A 20,763-nucleotide genomic window follows, 5' to 3' on the forward strand; every position below is an offset into this window, starting at 1 on the left:
CAGGAGACACAGGCATCTTATTTATTTAATGACAGTCCTTGCCGTTGATGGCTTTCTTGCAGTCAGGGCTGTGTTGTAAGACAGTTGAGATTGTGGTGTGCTGAGCGTGGCCTCTGTGGGCCAGGCTTCATTACTTCTGCAGTTACCGTTGCTTCTGTACAATGAGGGGCAGTGGTGGGCATTTCCTAGGTGACCAGGAGCACTGCTGCTGAGATGACCACAGCAGTGGTCATTCACCAGGTGTGAACACTAACAGACTGAAAACAAGAACTCAGACAGAAGCTTGTATACAAATAGTCCCAGATGTCATCTTTGCTACATCTTCAGATGTTGTAACTAACTGCCTGGGCCCAAGTTATTCGTAGTGGATGGATGTTTATGTGACTTCTGGTTTTGGAGACTGGGATTTCAGCAGCATAGAGCCAGCATCTGCTTGACATCTGGTTGAAGGCCTGTGCTGGGTCACTGTGTAGTGAGGCAGGACAAGTGGGCCAGCTCAGCTCTCTTCCTCTCCATATAAAGCCAGGAAGCCCATCATGAACACCACTCCCTAACTTAACCCTAATGACTTTCCAGAGGGACCCCATCTCTTAAGACCATCAGGAGATTTCACCCAGTGGGGGATGGGGACAGACGCTGGGACTTGCTACTAGACTCCAGGTGGAGCGCTGAGGGTGGTATGGAAGAAGTAAGGGATGGAAGGGCCCAGAGGGTTCAGGAGCCCCATGAGGAGATCATTAAGACTGGTGGATCTGGACTAAGGACAACGCATGCAGAGAACTTAGACGCCCTGTTCAGATCTAGCCAATGGACAGCTCATTCTTCATAGTTGTGGGGAGAGCAGGGACTGCCTCTTACATGAACTCTGGTGCCCCCCCCCACCCCCCGCCATTTGATCACGGCCCCCTGGTGGGCACATAGAGGAAGGGGAAGCAGGCTATCCAGATGAGACCTGACATGCTGTGACCATATGGTGGGGGAGGAGGTCCCCTTCTGTCAGAGGCCTAGGGGAGGGGAATAGGGCAGAAGGAGGAGGGAGGTGGGGACAGGAAGATATAAGCGAGAGGATAACAGTCAGGATGTAATCTGAATGAATTATAATAAATTAAAATTTAAAAAGACCATCAGCACATGTGCGTTCATTTCTCATCACTGTGGTCACTAAAGGATCTGTGGAGTTCAGAGGGTGCAGAAGTGCCCTTACATCTCAGTTGACCAGGACACAGAGATGGGACAGTGAGAGAGGCCAGGAAGTAACCCTCAAGGTCCTCTCTCCATAGTCCTGCTTCTTCCGGTGGGCTTCCCTTCCAAGGGCAGCCTCCCCAAGCAGCACCACTAGCTGGGTGACATGTGTCACGCACATTTCATCCCCAAAGCGTAATGCTTCTAACAAAGAAAACATGATCCTGGAATCATTTCCTTTTGTGTGTGTGTGTGTGTGTGTGTGTGTGTGTGTGTGTGTACGTATATGTATGTGTGTCTGTGTGTATGTATGTGTATGTGTGTGTATGTATATGTATGTGTGTCTGTGTGTGTGTGTGTGTGAGAGAGAGAGAGAGAGTGTGCGTTTGTATAGGCAGGCTAGAGGAGGGCACTGGGTATCCTGTTCTATCATTTTTTAAAATTTAATTTTATTCCCCTGAGACCGGGTCTCTCACTGAACCTGGAGCTAGGCTGGTGACCAGCATGCCTCAAAGATGTCCCCTCTCTGTCTCCTGCAGTGCTGAGACTACAAGCCACATTGGGATTTTTAGATGAGTGTTGGGTTCCAAACTCAGGTCATTAGGAAGCACTCGCATCCCCTGAGACATCTCCCCAGTTCCCAGCATTTGAATTTTGAGGGGAAGCTACACACCACAGTGGTGGTTTTATGTATAAAAGACAGAAGTGGAGATGAACCAAAATTCCCCTGAATGATGAGTAGGCATCTTGATGTGATAAGGCCACCATGTCATTCATTTACCTACAAAAGGCACAAAGTACCAACACATGATATAGCATGCATGAAGATAATAAACAATGGCGCCTTGATGGGTCAGCGTTTCTTGTGATGCTGTGATAAAAATACCTTGATAGAAACAGCCCAGAGAAAGGGTTATTTTGACTCATAGTTGAAGGTTACAACCATCATGGCTGGGAAGTCGCAGGTGCAGGGCAGCAACGGGCATTTCCTAAGAGCCCAAGGGAGCTGGCCCTATCCCACACACACTCACGAAGCAGAAATCAAGGGATTCCTGCTTGCTAGTGCTTCTGTTTGTTTTTCCATCTCATACAGCCTGGGAGCCCCTGCCCAGTCAGGATGGTTCTTCCTACATCATTAATATAATCAAGATAATCTCCCATAGCCGGGGCCAGAGGCCAGCCTGTCTCCCAGGTCATTCTGGATTCTGTCAAGTTGATAACACAAACCATCCCTGAAGGCTACATACTGCCTTGTCCTGATGTCTGCAGTGTCTAGAGTAGAGACACCCATCCCCCAAACCAGGAAGTAGGACGTGGCCATTGGGAAGGCTGACATGAAGATGAGGGGTCATGACTAACAGCAACAGGATTTATCTTTGGGTCAATGAAGATCTTCCAGAGCTTACAGTCGTGATGGCACTGTAGCATGTTGAACGAAAATGCCCCTGAGGGCTGGGTACAGGGACTTGCCAAGACTGAGGATCTGAGTCTGAATCCTGAAACCCATATGGTAGGAAGAGAGAAGCAACTCCCAAAAGATGCCTTCTGACTTCCACATGTATGATGGGGTAAAGAAGGTCCCACGTACAAACACAAATAAATAAATGAATGAATGAATGAATAAATAAATAAATAAATAAATGAATGAATAAATAAATAAATAAAATTTAAAAAATTAAAGGCCATTGAGTTGCAAACTTTATAATGCATAAAATAATGTTCACAGCATGTATGTTTTAATTTTCAAAAACTATTTATGTGTGGAGATTAGTGTATGTGTGAGAACATGTCCAAAGTGTTAGATCCTCCAGAGCTGATATTGTAGGCAGTCGTGAGCCACTTGATGTGGGTGCTGGGAACTGAGTGCAGGTTCTCCATAAGAGCAGTGAGCTCTCTCCAGCTCTGGCATGTGTATTTTAGCACAAGGGAAAACAGATACTCTCAAACGAGGATGTCTGTATACATGTGCCTGATAACACGCACTGCTACCAGACAGATCAGACGATGAAGACAGCCCGTGGGCCTGCTTGCGCTCACAGCCTCCACGCCTGGTGGTCCTGTCACCTGCCTGCCTCACCGGCTTCCTTTCTGTGTGTGGATCATGGCTTCCTCAAGCCAAGAAGAAGAGGTGCTGGTGAAAGCTGATTGCCAGTCAGAGTTGGGGTGGAATTTTTTAAAAACAAAATCCCTAATATTTTTTAGGAGATCCGCGCACACACGCACTCTCTGAAAACTCCAAGGGCTGTGACGGAGGGTGTGGAGGAGAGTTAGACACTGCCAGATAGGGCTGGATTGCTATTTGTTGGTCCCTGGGGTTCCTGGTACTCTTGGGGGGGGGTGTGAGTCTGGGAAGAAGCAACTGCCCTCTCTGGTGGGGAAGGACTCAAGGTCTCCTGGGGGTCCTGATGATGGCTGGCTGCTGTGTCATCTGTGTGACTGAGGCCATCAGCTGTGGATGGACTCAGGTTCTGGTGAGAGACACTGTTAAGTCTACACGTGGTGCAAATGCAGCAAGTGGCAGTGCAGAGGAGACACGGTAGTAGCAGCAGTAGTAGCAGTAGTAGTAGACACTAATTGACACTAGTAGAGGCGGGAGGCTGGGGAGGCTGGTGCAGTTTAGATAAGGAGGCTAGGAGAAATTTGGGGAAAGCGTATCATGAAAAAAGGAACAATGGCTGGGCGCTGGTGGCTCACACCTTTAATCCCAGCACTCAGGAGACAGAGGCAAGCAGATCACTGTGAGTTCGAGGCCAGCCTGGTCTACAAAGTGAGTGCAGGGCAGCCAACATAACACAGAGAAACCCTGTCTCAGGAAGAAAGAAAGAAAGAAAGAAAGAAAGAAAGAAAGAAAGAAAGAAAGAAAGAAAGAAAGAAAGAAAGAGGGAACAATGGTGAACAAAAAAGGGTAGTGTCCCAGAGGGGGGAAGGAACATGGGGAAAACCAGAGGCACAGTTATATCACTGGGCCAACAAATGACAAGGGATCCAGTGAAGGCAGGTAAAGGGTAGAGTAAGAAACTAAATCCTCCCGAGGTGGGAACCTTGGGGCCCCATAGGCTAAGGTGAAGGTCAGCTTTTAGGACATGACATTTCTCCCTGGAGCTGCAGACGCAGCATCAATGGTAGGAGCAGGTGAGGAACTGGTGACAGTCCCCCCAGGAGACAGGGAGGGGCAACCATAACAAGAACTAACGTCTCAACTTTTAAACCACAAGGGGAGAGAGACTGGGGTGTGCAATGGTTAGAGCCTGGTCAGGGCACCAGGTCAACTCAATCCCAGCTCTGCCGCTCTGAAGCTCTGTGACCTGAGGCTGCCATCCTCCGCGCTAACCCCACTATGCTTTAGTTTCTGTGGGAATTGGGTGTTGTATTTTGGTGAGAGTTAAACATGCTAACAGTGGTGAGGGCCATACAAGAAATAGCCAGAATGGTGTTGGAGAGGGATGTGTCTAGGAAAACCAAAAAACCCCAGTTACCCTGTTGGAAGCCAGACATCCAGCATGCACTGCCCTGCCCAGCACTGCCATGTCCAGCACTGCCATGCCCAGGAATCAGTATAGTCCTGGCTACCTATAGCATAGACTTTTAGTCAGCTCAAGGACCAATAGCCTTTCTCTTAAGCTTTGATCCTATCCCTGATGCCTAGGACCTAGCACAGGGCAGTCAGAATAAGTCAGCCTCTGCCCTTGTGATACAGCTTATGAAAAAGACCACACCCGCCACACCATGGCGAGTCACACGGGGAGACGCTCCCTTGGGGGATGTATGTGCCTTGCCTGGCTAGGCAGTGTCTGCCCTTCCCATGGCCAAACAACCAGCACCAGCACCAGCACCAGCACCAGCAACAACAACAACAATCATCCATAAAAGTTCTTTTGCACAGAACACTAGCCCTGAGTGCCCTGTTTACAGTGATGTCGGCTCCTAGGCTCCCATTCTCTCTCACGTTGCCCCACCCAGGGCAGTCTGGTTGGGGCAAAGTAGTGAATTTGCTAATGAATGGTTGATCCCCGTAGGACTACATTGCAAAGGCCATTCTTAGACTCCCACAGCCTCCCACAGTGGCTTTCCACACCCCCATCTCCCCTTCCTTCTTAACTCTACTAGTGTTGACACGTGCATACACTAACTCCCAGGGCTGATGAGCCTTATCCGTTACAGTCCTACAGGGCATTTTGCCCACACCCTTCCTCCAGTTCATTTACCAACCTAACCACTTGGATCATAAAACTCCCTAGCACAAAAGGGCACCACAGACAGAAACAAATCAATGCTAATAAGATTCCTGCCAGGCACTCTGAGAGAAAGATTCCTGCCAGGCACTCTGAGAGACAGGCAGCTGGGTAGGATGGATGGAAGGCAGAAAGGACCCCATGCTCTCTATTCAGGGTTGACCAAAGGGGCCATCAGAGGACACTATACCCTAAATTTCCAACCTGGAGAGATTCATCTGCCTCCTTAGGACCTCATCTTTTATAGTCTGGGCAGGGTAGAGATAACTTAGGTAGAGATGGATGGAAGTAAAATACAACTCCGTGACTCAGGACTTAGCCAGGGCACTGACCAGACATACAAAAAGAGATGTGCTTTGCAGGCTGCCAAGACTCAGACCTCCCATGAGGTCCTGGGCAGGCAATTTTTTCTGAGGCTCAGTTTCATTATATGAAAGATGGTTATGCAAGATTCCCGGGGCTGGCCACCACCAGACTCACTCTCTAAGACCTCTGCTATGTGCCAGGTGCTGTGCTGACGATATGTCTGATCCACAGGGAGAGGCACTGTACAAGGGAAATGGATGGTAAGTCAACCACCCAACACCGGAGATGATTGTGACAGTGACAGAAGCATGCAGCATGAACATGAGAGTCAGGGGCAGCCAGATGGTCTGGGAAAGGCATGTTTGGGAGTTTGGCACGTGAGCTGAGACCTTAGCAACAAGGCAACAGCGAGAACAAAGCACAGGATACCACAGATGCTCTGCCACGCCAGATCCTCTATTCTTCCTCATGGAAGAGAATTCTCTACCAAGCAGATGAGCCTTGTCCCAAAGTAATGAGCTTCCATGCCTGGACAAGCCAAGGACGCAGGGTGGGCAGGGAAGGGGATGGATGATACAGGAGAGGAGAGCTGAGAAATTCTGAAATATGTAGACCCTGTTTCAGCACCACGGACAGAGAAAAAAAATCTCACAGATGGTTTACCAGGGATAGAGCTTCCTCTTATAAGGCGAGCGTGGTGGCACATGCCTTTAATCCCAGCACTCAGGAGGCAGAGGCAGGTGGATTGCTGCGAGTTCGAGGCCAGCTTGGTCTACAAAGTGAGTCCAGGACAGCCAAGGCTAACACAGAGAGACCCTGTCTCGAAAAACAAAAACAAAAACAAAAACAAACAAACAAACAAAAAGAAATGAGTTTGGGGCTGGAGAAGTGGCTCAGCGGTTAAGGGCACCCACCTGCTCTTCCAGAGGTCTTAAGTTCAATTCCCAGCAACTACATGGTGGCTCACAACCATCTATAATGTTATGTGATGCCCTCTTCTGCAGATAAAGCACTCATATACAATAAATATAATACATAAATCTTTAAAAAATAAAAAAAGAAGGGGGTTTGCTGCCACCTGCCCGCACCTCCTGGGAGCTCTTCCTGATAGTGACCAGCCACACGCAGCTGCACCTGCTCAAACAGACCATCCAAGACCTTCATGCACCAGCCTCAGCCATCATCAGCACCATGACATCTGCCCACTGTCCACATTCACCCTGAATGTCACTGGCCCCCCAAGCCTCTGCTCAAGCTCTCCCTCCTGCACACCAACTGTGAAGACCTTTCTTACCTACCAAAGCCTGGTGGCAACAGCGTGTCTTTAAAAGTCTTTTCCTTCTGGTAGTACTTTCTTTTTGTTCCCTGCTCTACACTGTGAGCTCCCAAGAAGCTATGGCTAATTCCTGTTTTTCCTCCAGCCCAGTGCCTCCTGGGTACCCGTTTTTCAGCTGCAGAAATGAATCAATGAATTGAGTTCCAGATGTCATTTTTTTTCTCGACATTTGTTGAGTGTCCATGATGCTAGGAGCTGTGCTCTAAGTTTCACGCATGTCTTTATTTACTGGTAAGCAATGGGGAGACCTGAAGCGGGTGATGTGCCCAAGTTCACACAGTGAAGAGGAGGCAGAGCCTGCCCTCAAACCTGGGTTGGCTGCACAACCTGTGCCCTTGACCATGGCTCCTCTCTCTCTCTCACCAACCCAGCGCACTGCCATCTGCCAATCCCACAGAGTCTGAACACAGCAGCCATGGTCCCCTGAAGTGATTCGGGATCTTTTTTTAGCTTGAAATTGAAATCACTGATGCTTCAAATTAGAACCCCACAACGAAAGAGTCAAGCCTTTCAGATCTGCTACAGTGAGGCAGCCCGCATCCGCCTTTTCGGCGGGATCTCTTTGCTGCTTTTGAGCCAAAAACCACCTGTTCTCGGTCAGTATAGAAGGCGAGGCTATCAGTTTTCCGGGTCCAGGGATGTATGGAGAAAAAGAATCTCACTTCGCAGATGACTAGGGGCTCCCCTAAGAGAAACAGCTATTTTAACCCCTCAAGAGTAGGAAGCCACCAACAGCCTTGGGCTCTCTGACGGCTGCGGTCCTACAATGGCAGAGATTTCTAATGCTGTGATCCTCTGCAAGCAGACCTCAGCGGCTCGGCCGGAAGTTACAGCTCTGTGGGAACAGGCACACCCCGTGCTCAAAGAGGGGGACTAAGACAGTCACCGCTTAGCGTTGATGTGAACCAAAACTGACAACCCAAGCACAAACACAACATCAGGCCAGGAGTTCAGCTCCAGTCCTGGTAACGTCCGCGGGTGCCTGGCCTGTCATACCAAATTGCGTGCCCATGGGTACTATCTGAATAAGATATAAAGAGTTGGGAGGAGGCAGGGAGTCTTGAATTCCTACACTGGTCACTGGGATCAGCAGCGGGCATGCGATAGTCTCTGGTGCTATCCCAAAAGACAAGACAGAGAGAAAGAAAGAGAGAGAGAGATGACCTGGGAGGTGGAAGAGCTGTTTGGACCAGTGGGCACTGGCACTGGGGAAGCCACAGAAAAGCTTTACCTCCACCCTGGGATTTGTCCTTAGAGGTTAGGAAATGCATGGCAAATGGAAACGCCAAGATTATCTGAAAGCCAGGCCTGTGCCAGGGCAGGACTGTGCCAGAGGGTGAGTGGTCAAGGAGCAGAGGTCTAAGGCAAGTCTGCCTGCTCAGGGCCTCGGGGGAGGCCTTACCAGGGACCTGTACTGAGCGGCACCTACCCTGGCCTGTGTGTTCAGCTCTTGGTACTGTGTTTGTCACTGGACACACCTGAAGGGGTCACTGCCAATGCATAGCCACTCGGCATCATTACAACTTAGTATTATTTGTTTGACAAGTGTTCTCTAGTCTTCCGTTCTGAGTCAAGCATGTTAATGAGGGAGAGAGAAAAGAACATTCACCAACAGACACTGAAAAATGCTAGCTTTGCGCCCAGAACTTCTGAGATGATTGGGGAATCATCTTTGGAGAGCCTGGGGTAACATAGTGATATCTCAGGTGACTAAATTCTCAGTACCACCCCTGTTACCAACAAGGCGGTGAGACCTCCTCATATGTTTATGAGTAATGCTCCCAATGGATGACTAGGAGAGACTGGGTCTTGCCTGCCTTTCCCACAAGCCTTGCTGAGGTTCTGAGGCTGGGGGATGCCTTGGAGCAGGCAGTAGCTGCTGTCATGCCATCTGGGTTGGAAGCAATGACTTGGGTAGCCGTGTGTGAGACAAGTCTTGTCTTTAAGGACCCTACCTAAGAAAGCTTTTACAACACGCTCAGTCTCCGAGGAGAACACCGGGACATCCCTCTTAGCGGCCTCGCTCCAATATAAACCGAGATTATAAAAAACAGTTCCAGGCATCGCTGGTGCAAGTGTTTAATATGAGGGGAAAGGTAATTAGCGATCTGCAATGTGGCTGTTCGAGGATGAAGGATATTGCCGTCTGCTTTAATTGCAAGGAAAAACCTATTTAGGGAAATTAACACAAAAAAACGAGATCGGCCACTTCAGGGCTAAGAAAACAATCACAAAAACCATAGGAATCTTCACAGCCCAGCACTGGCTGGCTGACTGGTGAGGGAAGGCCCTGGGGACAATTACGAACACCAGAAAACCCTTTCCTGGATGCATGCCACCTTGGCCCAGGAGGTGAGGACACACTACTCCATAGTGCTCCATAACCTTCTTCGAAGGAATGTTCTATTTGCAAAATGAATGCGCGCGCGCGCGCGCGCACACACACACACACACACACACTGCAGAAAAACTGAGAAACAGAAAAGTGGAAGGTGTTATTCTGTCATGAGGGGTAGGGGTGGGGCAAGGGCTTTCATCTTTCCAGCCTGTAGATGGGCTTATGCAGATAATTTTGATTTCTGCCTTGCTCACTAAATAGACCTGCACTATACTCCACAGGCATGGAGGACTCCTTGTAGAGATCTGTGAAAGGCTCCCTTATGGAGCCATAGCAGATGTTTGCTGTCCCTCTTTACTATTCTCTTATTATTTTATTTGCATGCTGTGATTGCTGTTTGCTTTCAACACAACTCCCCAAGGATGGAATCTTAGATGTGAAATTACCCACTCGGCTCTCTGCTTCCTGTAACATGCTGTCATGTTGACCTCCCCAGAATTCCTGGCACTCTGTGCTTTGCTCTAACGACACGAATGTGTTGTCACCAGCAACAGGTATGATGACTCTGAAAAGTGGTTGCCAATTTGAAAGGAAAAAGCTGGCACGTGTCCTTTTGCCTCACTTCCTGCCCTGTGCACAGGTGGAAGAAGTGTGTGGGTCTCAGCTCTGGGACATGGAGGACACCCAGTCAGGCAGCCTGGGCAGGGCTGAGCATCTCACACGATCAAGCTTGTGACTGTGGGAAGTCAGCTGAGTTCTCTGTGCTTCAGTTTCCTCTTCTACAACACAACAATGACTCTAGAAGTCACTTTTAAAACGATGTACATATTAGAGGGGGAAGCGCATGACAGTTTGGTACACCCTAACAGCAGCAAATAAGGACACGGGCCTTTGGTAGCACTTGCACCAGATGTGGTTTGCTTGCTGTATGTTTTCTGGTGAGGTAGCTTAAGAGCTCCTAACAAGACATGGTGGGTATCTCAGTTCTGGCTACTGAGCCCTGGGTTTCTCCTGTCTCCAGCTCTCCAGTGCCGAGATTAGATGCGTGCCTCTGCACCACATTTTTTGCATAGGTGTTGGGGATCTAAACTCAAGTCCGCATGTTTGTGCAGTGCTCTCCCAACTGCCCCGCCTCCCTGGCCTCTTGCCATAGCTTTTTTTTTTTTTTTTTTTTTAAAGCACTGTGCCCAAAGTTCCACTTGTGGTTCTGGCCTATCAGGCCGGGGCTGGGATCGGGCCTTGGGTCATTAACAGGCATTTTTGGTGACTGCAATGCCAGCCATGTCTCAGAGGTTAAGCTTAGCAGCCTACAGGGCATCACGGTGACAGCCAGCCCTCTTCGCCTTCTCCTGCGTTGGCCACACACATCTTTCTATGGCTTTCTTAGCTATTGAAGTTCCCAACCTCTCACTCAACCTTCACAGAAAGTGCACTTTCCCAGCCACTCCGTGCCATCTCACGGCCTTCGTAGCCATTGTCACTGAGCCGGCTGTCATGTCTGTCAGTGAGGAAAACTTAGAGACACCGTCATCAGTGCTCTAGCACAGGGCTCTGCCACTGCACTTTACCATCACGAACAGAAACTGCTTTAAAACAAAAACAACACACTGCTTACACTAAGCATGTCCAGATGTTTCTCCTTGTCAGGGTCCCCTAAGAGAGTTAGTCTAACAACATGGACAAAGCCTTTACTACATAGTGTAAGCATGGAGAGCTGCTCTCAGGTCCCAAGGAGCTGACTGGGGCCCCATCGGCACTGGGTCACGTTCTACAAGGAGCCAGAGTATCTTCCAACCTTGGTACATCGGGGAGCATATAGCCACACCCCCATGGCCATTGATGGATGAGTATGTGGGCATCAGAGCCACTGCGGTGAAATGCCTTAGGCATGGGGTGCACACACCACCTCACTCAGAGCTGAGATGATCTTTTAATGAGAGCAGAGTTCTCATGCTAATCCCAGGGGTTTTTGTTGTTGTTTTTTGTTTTGTTTCGCCATCCCTGACTTCAAAAGGGCCGACAAGAAGCCTCGCTAGGTAAGAACAGTTATCGTCAGACCTGAGAACCTGAGTTTGAACCCTGGAACACGGTGGAAGAAGACAAGTGACCCCTGTAAGTTCTAACCTCCACATGTACAATGTGGTGTGTACCCTTGTACACACACACACACACACACACACAGAGAGAGAGAGAGAGAGAGAGAGAGAGAGAGAGGGGGAGAGGGAGAGGGAGAGGGAGAGGGAGAGGGAGAGGGAGAGGGAGAGGGAGAGGGAGAGGGAGAGGGAGAGGGAAGGAGAGAGAGACAAAGTAAATATTAAAAGGCTAACAGGCTTTACTCAAACCTTACGGTTGTTTTGGGAGAGAAGTGTAGTCATCAAGTAAAGAACAAAACAACAGGAAAAACAAAACAAAACAAAACACTCCCTCCCCCCCCAGAAGGTAGACTAGAGAAAATCCTGTGCAGCAGGAAGCCCTTCATTACGGGCTCCGGCACCAGGCGCGATGACAATGTCAGGGCAGTCTGACCGAGTTGAAGAGACAGCAATGGAGCTTTGTGGATACTTGAGATGGTAAAAGTCAACTCCCACTTCTCCAGCGGCCCCCTCGGCCCCAAGGTTCAAACCACAGCACGCAATTTCAGAGGGAAAACACGAAGTCTGACATCCTTTACAGGTTCTTTCAGGCAGCAGAGAGAAGAGGCCCGCCAAGGGACCCGGGGAATAAAGACCGCACACTGGCACTCCGGGTGGCTTTCCCCCAGATTGCCATGTCTCATGGAGCGCTCTAGGGGACAGCTTCACCCCACACAGATTCATAAAGGGACACATAAAGCCTTTAAAAAAAAAAAACAATCCCTCCAAGATGGAAAGCTGTTCACTGAAAACACAAGAGCCGTCGTCCCCTGGGAAGTACACGCCTGTGTAAAGGCTTATAAATGATTTTAATATCCCGGTGGCAAAATTCAGCAGCCAAGGAAACAGCTCAGGCGGGAGGAACAGACTTAAATCCAAGCACCTAACATTGAGAAATTCCACTCCAGGCAGCTTGGGAAGTAGAAGAAGGCTGGTGGGGGGCAGGGGGGGGGGCAGGGGGCTGTTTCTCACCCCCAGGGGACCAACCCTTCTGTACCCCACAGGCCTGTCATCAGTCTTGTGGGACAATGACTCTGGAGTGCTAACTCCTTCCACAGGCCATGTGTGAATTCACAAAACAACACACAGCCTTAACAGGCCTTGGGTGCCAAGCCAGACAAGCCTAGAACCCGTGGGACTAAGAGGCCCCCAGAACAAAATGCCGGTTTCCCAAAGGCAGACAGATTAGTATATTAGAGGTGGGGTGAAAAAAAAAGGCAATGGACAGAAAACTGTGTGAGTGGTACGCAGGACATCCCTAGAAAAAGTGCTGCCCCAAGGCACTTCCACCTCAGAGGCCCAGAGGCTTCTTTTATTGACCAGTTTATCATGGAAACAGTCAGATGAGCTGAACATCAGGGGTGCACATCCATCTGCAGCCCTCATTTATTATTGAAATCCTTCTCAACCTCCTGGAACCCCCTTCTCTGCCATCACAGGGCCACCCACACACCACTCAGAGCCCCAGTGCCAGGCCCAGGCCACGCCCCTTCTGTCTCTAGTGTCTCTCTCACACACAGGAAGAGGGTTTACGTCACAACCGCATCCTACAGAAGATGATTCAACCCAGTCTGCATTTCCAGGAGGTTACAAACCCCGTGAACTCAAGGAGTTGCAGCCGGCTCCAGCTTCTCCATTCTGGAAGAGATTCCAACTGTTCCGGCACACGGAAGCCCGGTTTAGCTCATGCCTCCCTCAGACCCGGCTCTGGACAGTCAAGAGTAGTTTAAAGCGTCACTCAGCGATGGTGTGAGAGCAACACATGACTCCTTACCTGCCTCTCTCCTTTAACAGTTGTGATCTTTTCCCCCTCTACTCCTGTCACCCTATACTAACATGAATACTAACATGAACAAACTCCAGAGATGTATGAGACGACCACGGCAATTGACGTGAAACACGGGACAAAGGCTTCACGTGCCATCTCACTGGGACAGGCAAGGGTGTCCTTTTTTTTTTTTTTTTTTTAAAAGAATGCGTGTGCACTGAGGTTAACCGCCCCGCCCCCTGGGGTGGAGACACCACTGGCTGGTGAGACGCATCTGTATCACCTCCACTTGCGTGTGATTTCCGACAAACTTGAGGCAAGACTCAGAATAAACACTGGGAAACAAAAGCTCCTGACAAGGCCCACTTGGGCCTATCCGATCATTAAAAGGGCCATCTTTCCAACCTACTGCCTACTCTTTCATTCACCCTGTTCCCAAAGAGTAACAAGTTTTCTTGTACAGAAGATCAAAAGCAACGTCTAAAAAACCCCCAAAGAGGCAGGATGGCCCGAAGCACCAGGATGCAACTACCTCACTAGCACCAACATCAACTGCAGGGGAAGCTCACAGACACCAAGGTTCGCGCACAACAAGATTCCTCAAATGAGCAGGTGTCACCCCACTTTGGGGTTTGAATGAAAGTTAGTTTTGGAAGCTTCTGGACAAGGCAGTCTCCTCTCTGTGCCCACCCCAGCTTTTCCTTGCCACTGCCCCACGCTCCGTAATCCTTAACGACTACCAACCATGCAATGAGCACAGAATACCCAACTCTTAGCCACTCACAGCACACTTTATGCTAGCCAATACCACTTAAAGGCTTGATGACTCGCCCTTAGGACACAGGAGTAGGCAAGGCCCTCCCCTCCTATTTGTAGATTCAGAGCTAAGCCACCCACAGAACTGCGTGTGCCTCTAGCATCACGACGGTGCCTTCATCTTCCTCGTGAACACCAGTGGCCAAGTTCCACGTATGCTTTCCCCTCCCGAAGAACTATGAAAAACACTCCAACCTCAGGGACAGAGGAAACGGCATTCTCAGGGGTTGGGGGGGGGGACGCGCAGGGAATACAGGCCACGTGGCCTAAGTTGTCCACCATCCTGATGGTTGTGCTCGGAACCACAACCCTCCCCCGCGTGAGAGTCGGCGCTCTCCCCAAGCAGCTTGATACAGACACCTGTGCCCTACCTCGATCAAGAAGTCCCCGGTCCTTAGTCCGGCTTGCCATGCCACCCCACCTTCATCCACGGACTCCAGGTATTGCAGGGCTGGGAATGCCGGCGTGGGTGTGAATTCCTCAATGGGGGTGTCAGCTAGGAAGACAAGAAAAAAAATACTGTGCTTGAGTCTGGGGTAGGTTTCGCAAGTTGGTCATCCAACCTGTCCATGGGACCCCGGGAGGAAGAGGGTCACTGTACTCCCCATTGGGGGGGGGCAGCGGTCCTGGCTAGCTCTCCCCCAGAGAGGGGCTCATAACTCACATGCACACCAGTAAGCCATGGAGGCAGGTGCATGCCAGCACCCCACCGTGTCTCTTGGCCTCTCTGTCGAAACCATGGAATAAAGTGCTCTGCAGTACATGTCTACACGTCTGTCATTTTCACTTAAAAGTATCAATGACTAAACATTTTCAGTTCTAAAAATGGAAAAGTTCCTTTCCCTACCACACAGAGCTAGGGAAAGACCATACTGAAACCGTCTGCCAATTTCACAGCTATACGGACTTGCAACCCAGGGGATTCAACTTGGAACAGGGACAGAGCCCAGTGTTGACCCAGTGGGTGGCTGCTGATTTGGAGTCTGCTCTGAACTCTCTCCGGGGGTAGGTGGGTGGGGGGGACCTGGCTTTCTGTGACCATCACAGGACCAGCATGCCTCTCAGCAGAGCAAAGCTGGGCTTCTGGGTCCCGTCAGGGGGCCGCTGAGGGACTTCCTTGGTCCTCCTGAGAGGCCGGGGGTGGACGGGTGGGAAGGTGTGATGCCCGGGTTGGGGGAGGGGTAGACGCATCACACAGGCATGGACCTGTACCCTGGGGGTGGAGAAGACTTCGCTCTTCTCTTTTTGGATAGATTGCCTATGGCAGGTGGGCAAGCTAGCCAGGGAAGGAGGCCTCCGGAACAGGTACAACTGCCACATGGCTGACCCCCACCTGCCTCAGGCAGGTGACTCTTCTCGGGCAGGTTGATGTCATTTTGCTCTTATTGTGAAGGGAAGCCCCACAGTAGGGGCAGGCATGGGGCACCACTTTGGGCTGTGTCCCACAGTCTCTCATTCCCAGGCCACAGTGTGTGGCACTGCCAGCTTAGTCTGTGACAGAGGTGAGCCTTCTTTTCCCATTGCCTTTGCAAAGTCACCTTAGAGGTGAGTACCCAGAAACCTGCAACCCTAGGAGCTGAAACCATCCCCGGCACAGGCCAGTTTCCGGTGCCTCAAACTTGGGCTGGGCCATGCTGGGTATGTGAGACCAGGAGCTTTGAGAGCTGGTACACTGTGACTGAACTAAAGCCCAAGCGGCAGGGTCTCCCCAGGACTAGGAGAAAGGGGTGGGGGGTGAGGGAGAAAGAGAAGCTCATTTGGAGCAGTACTGTAGATGGAAAATTAAAAACATGCCTGTAGGAAGCCTAGATGTTTTCTGAGAATGTTAGAGAGCACCGTTGTCTAGCAACCAAGTGCCCCCAGGAAAACGCTCGTTTCATGCTTAATTCCAAGCTGGGGAAGATTCTTCATACAAGCCTGTATGCAACACACACACACACACACACACACACACACACACACACACACACACACACACACACACACACACACCATGGGTAGGAAGGGATCCCAGAGCACTTACCTTTTGCCCCTCGGAGCACAAATCCAAAGCCCTCGTTGTCTTTCTTCTGCAGGACCACCGTCTTGTCCTCAATAATGCAGTCACTGTAGAGAGAATTCCGGGGATAGCGACCATTATTGTAACCGGTCATCATCACGGTGGCTGCTCCACCGCCGGGGACGCTCATCATCACAGCCAATTAATCACCCAGCTCGGATCCAGGCAGCATGGAGGAGCCTGGGCAGCAGCTCGGTGCAGGAGGAGCTGGGGGTGGGGGGGTAGCAGGATGGGCGAGCGGGGCACAGTGGGATGTGGAGGGGGGCGGCGGGCGCGGGAGCCAGCTGGGGGAAGGAGTCATGGATGCTGGAGGGGCTGCCCAGGCCGCTGGGGAGCAGGGGGCCCAGCTTAAGGGGCCCGGGGGCTGGCCAGGATGCCACCGCCCAGAGCAAAGAAAGTAAGTGGCCCGGGTGGCGGCGGCGGCGGCAGAGGCAGCAGCGTGGTGAAGGAGGTCCCCAGGCCTGTCTCGGCCAGACGCATCTTCCAAGGAAGCGGAGGAAATCAGCCGGAGGAATAAGAAAGACAGCTTCTTTGCTTTGCTGTTTCTTGAAGGGGCTTAAAGAGGAGATCAGGCTCTCTCCGTTTGTTCAGTGCACGAGCCAGCAGCAGGCACTAGGGATGCAGAGACCTGTGCCTTGCAGCCAGCGCCCCCTCCCTCCCTCTCCCCCGTCCTAGGGAATGTGGTGTGCAGCAGGAGCCCCCACAGTCATCTGATGAGCCCACAGTGCGACCGGCGCGGCTGCCTGGGCGTCATCCCGCGCGCAGAGGAGCCGCAGGCTGGGCTGGTGGCCGGCGGGAGGGGGAGCCGCCAGCACTGTGTCTCTCCTGGTCACGGAGGCCAACACTGAGGGGTGAGAGAGTGAGGTGCTCAGGCCATTTCAGTCCCACCAGAGCTGAGGAGGCTTCCTCCTGAGGAAGATGCCTTGCTGAGGACAGTGAGGGCAGCATCCTCCCCACTGCAAGAAAGACCAAGGACCGCAGGGCTCCTCTTTGTATGGTATTTGCATTTTCAAAGGAAACAGACTAAAAAGCCTCAACTTTGCTGTTCCAGCCAAAGCTGCCTGTCACGAACATTAACAGAGCCCTGACTGTCCACCTAGAGGTGTGAGCAGGGGACACAGGACAGAAAAGTGCTGCCTAATGGCTTGAGAGCCACCAACTGCGGTCCTCGCTAGCCTTTTTAGTGGCTGCTGAAGGGCAGGAGACAGGGTTGTCTGCATCCCAGATCCAGCCACCCCTACACACACACACACACACACACACACACACACACACACACACACACACACACACACACACACACACACACACACACACACACGCCCCGGAAGTAAGTCAGAAGGCAGGAAGTCTGGGGGTTGAGGGCTGGAGAAGGAGGGAGAGGGTTTTCTTCTCTAGGGCCCCAGTGGGAGGTGTGAGGACAAGGGACATGGTGGACAGAAATCGTAACAAGAGGAATAGCAGAGCCCCAGGCACAGAGGAAGAGGCCTATGGTGGAAGTGAAAAGCAGTGATGGGTTCTGAGTCCTAGGGTGGTGAGAGCTGGTTTTCTCTGGCTTGTGGTCCACAGGAAGCAGAGGACCTAGGGTCTGGTCTGCGGCTAATAGCCAACTAGGACAGGACACCCTGGATCTGGAGGAGCAGGGCAGCCCCCTTCTAGCCAGCCTAGCAGGCCTGTCCAACCTTTTGTCATTGTGACACTATATTGACATTACCAGTTACAAAGCCCATGCTTAAAAACAAGGCAATAACGTTACAAGGGGGAAAAAATACGGCAAAACAATCTCACAGTGTTTGAGTATGTTTATAACTTTGAGTTGGCCCTATTCAAAGCTGCCTTGGGGTACGTGTGGTCAGTCGTCTACTGGATAGACAGACCTGGTAGCAGGTGAGGAAAGAGCAGTGGCTTTTCAAGGCTCCCATTTGGCAGGTGAGACAGATGGTGTTGGGGGAACACAGAACTCACCCTACAATTACCCATAACAGGGTCATGAGAAATAATGCCCCAGGGAGGGTCTGTGTTCTGGGAATTGGCTATGGGGAAAGCATCACTGGCCGAGCAGTGACAGGCTGGGGAGTGACACAAGCTGCACTAGTCACAGAAGTCTGAGAAGGCGGCTGAGAAGCTCACCTACAGCCCTGCTCTGAGATAGCTTACCAGCCTCCCAGACGGTGGGCACAGGTAAGTGAGACATTTTTTCCTCAGGTCTTAAAGGCCCCCTGCACTCTCAGAGTGGCCCCTGGTGGGCGGTCAGCTGTACCACCAGGGCCCACCAACTAGGGCGATGAGAACCTGTGGGTGAGTCACTGGGCTGGCCTGTGGGAAGGGACAGCCCCTTTGGTCCTCTGTGCCCCATATCAACAGGCTGGGAGGACAGCCCACAGTCACTTGGGGCTGCTGTGGCTGGATGCCATAGTACCCATGATAGTGTGGTTTAGTGACAAGGCCCCAGGGAACCCCTTTCAAGTGTGGTCAGTAACTGGAGAGGCCTGGCTGGCAGCCAGACCTGCCTTCACAGGACTGGTTGGTAGGAGAGCTGGGGTAGAAATGGGCCTTTGCTGTGGATTCAGGGCCTTTCAAGACATGTGGTCAAGCAAGCTCATGCCAGGCCCCACGATCTTTGAACTTTTGTGCCTACCCTTGATATCTAGAATATAGACTCAGGCCCCAGGAGACCTTTTTCTTTTTCTCCTCCAGCTTCCCCAAGAGAAGCTCAGGGAAGACGTCTCAGAGAGCTTCTGGAAAGTTCTCCATCAGTCAGCAGAATCCTAGCGAACCGGGACACTTCTTTACACCACAGACACAGGAATCTCCTCAGGCCAGCTGTGCTGACTGGACACTGGCTCCTCCTGACTGCTTGTGCATGCAGGGGTGTCACTGAGCGTGACTCTGGGCCCAAGGTCACCCTGACCTTTTAAGCCTCAGATCTTGTCCTATAGAATTGAGAACAACCACAGGCACAGTCATGGGATGGGGGGAGGGGGGGAGGGGCAGACAGAGGAGGGTACCCATTGAGACCCTGTACTCTCACAGCGGCCCCTGGTGGGCAGTCAGCTGTAACACACAGGGACACACTTTACTTTCAAGGTTTTGTTTGTTTGTTTGTTTGTTTGTTTGTTTGTTATGAATGAGGCAATTTATTAACCCAACGTTCTTTGTTCTAATGCTTCTTGTTAGCAGCTGCCACCTGTCCAGCGATCCTGTCCGGATCTCTCTGTCTCTGAGGAGGTGTTAGCCTGAGGCCCCCGATCTTGGTCCTTTTTCATCATTTCCATCCCCCTGGCAGGCCACACTCTTGGAGCCTCTGCAGAATTAGAGGCATCAGTGGTATTACTCACCCTCTTCTGCAACCCCAGGCCAGAGCCTTCTCCGAGATCCTTATCTTCCAAGACCTTCCCAACTGCTTCCTGCTACAACAGCCCCTGTGTGTGTGCAGACAGAGCTCCTCCCCTAAGCCTCCCAGTCCTGGAAGATGGTTTCCAGTTCCTTCTCTCCAAGATGTTGTGCGGGAGCTAAGCCCCACCATGTGTGCACCACCCTTAACCACCAACCGACCTGGGGCATAAACCACAAATTCAGATATTCACTAGCCTGAAAAACGTGGGTAAATGCGTAGGAGCGGAAAGTCAGTTACCACTGACAAGACTGGCGAGCAGACCCAGTGCCCCGAACAATGCCCTCAAGCTTCCTCCTGCCCTCCTGTGCTAAGACCCAGGAGCAAACGCCTCCTTCTCAAGGGGTCTAATCAGATCACCCAGAATTCCCAGGGACTGGCAGAACCTGAGGCAGGGTGCAATCCTTGGCAGGAGGGAGCTGGGTGGGAGATGCTGCGGATGACTGCAGAGGGACGAGCTATCCTAGACGGTCTCTCAGAAGCCCTTTCCTCCTGTTGGCCAGTTATCTGACCCTGCGTGGGCACAATTCGGCCTTGCTGGCTGCCCTTGGCACTTTGCCTGAAGCAGGGCTAACACTGCTTAAGGCCCTGGCAGGCCCTGCCCTGGTGCCCCTCAGATTTGACCCAAAGGCCATTGCCCACATTTTACAGGGACACATCTGAAGTTCCCATACTCCACACACTGCTCCAGGGTGAGCCCACTCAGGTTCCTCTGGAGCCCTGTTCCCCCACGTATTACTGACCAGGTGTGTAAAACACTCACTGTGGGTACCCTGGAAGCAAAGAGCCCCAAGTCCTCTATTAAAAAAGAAATCTACCAGTGTTTGTTGACTGGACACATAAATACAAGCCAGCCCCAGACCATGAAATGGTACCACCCACATTCAGGTGCATCTTCTGCCTCAGTTAACTCAATCTAGAGACTTTGTCATTGACACGCCAGAGGCCAGTCCCCTAAGTGGTTCTAGACGCTGTCAAGTTGGCAATCTTAACTATCATGTCTGGCTTTCAGGTATTTAAAGTGGCCTTCCTCTTGTGGGGGCAACGCACTAGACCAAGAAACGCTGTAGGTACCCACATGGCATCTGGCATTTGACAGCTCCCCAGCATTGTAGCTGTTCCCACAGGAGGGCAAACTCAGATAGATCCACAGGCAGCCTTGGTTTAGGAGACTAAACATGAAGGGTCACACGTGACTAT

General features: G+C 51.3%; 1 protein-coding gene across 2 annotated transcripts in view; it reads right to left on the minus strand.

Annotated features, from left to right (window-relative positions):
- The window catches only part of SHANK2 (SH3 and multiple ankyrin repeat domains 2), a 448,993-nt gene that overhangs the window by 117,723 nt on the left and 310,507 nt on the right, over window positions 1-20,763 (minus strand). For both annotated transcript variants that reach the window (XM_084755599.1, XM_084755600.1), the window contains 2 exons: window positions 16,134-16,216; window positions 14,482-14,606 (listed from right to left, as the gene is read on the minus strand). In XM_084755599.1, the coding sequence (XP_084611725.1) occupies window positions 14,482-14,606; window positions 16,134-16,216 (208 nt within the window). The remainder of the gene's footprint in view (window positions 1-14,481; window positions 14,607-16,133; window positions 16,217-20,763) is intronic.

The sequence above is a fragment of the Acomys minous genome (assembly GCF_964271855.1).
Source record: "Acomys minous genome assembly, chromosome: 2".
Lineage (NCBI taxonomy): Eukaryota > Metazoa > Chordata > Mammalia > Rodentia > Muridae > Acomys > Acomys minous.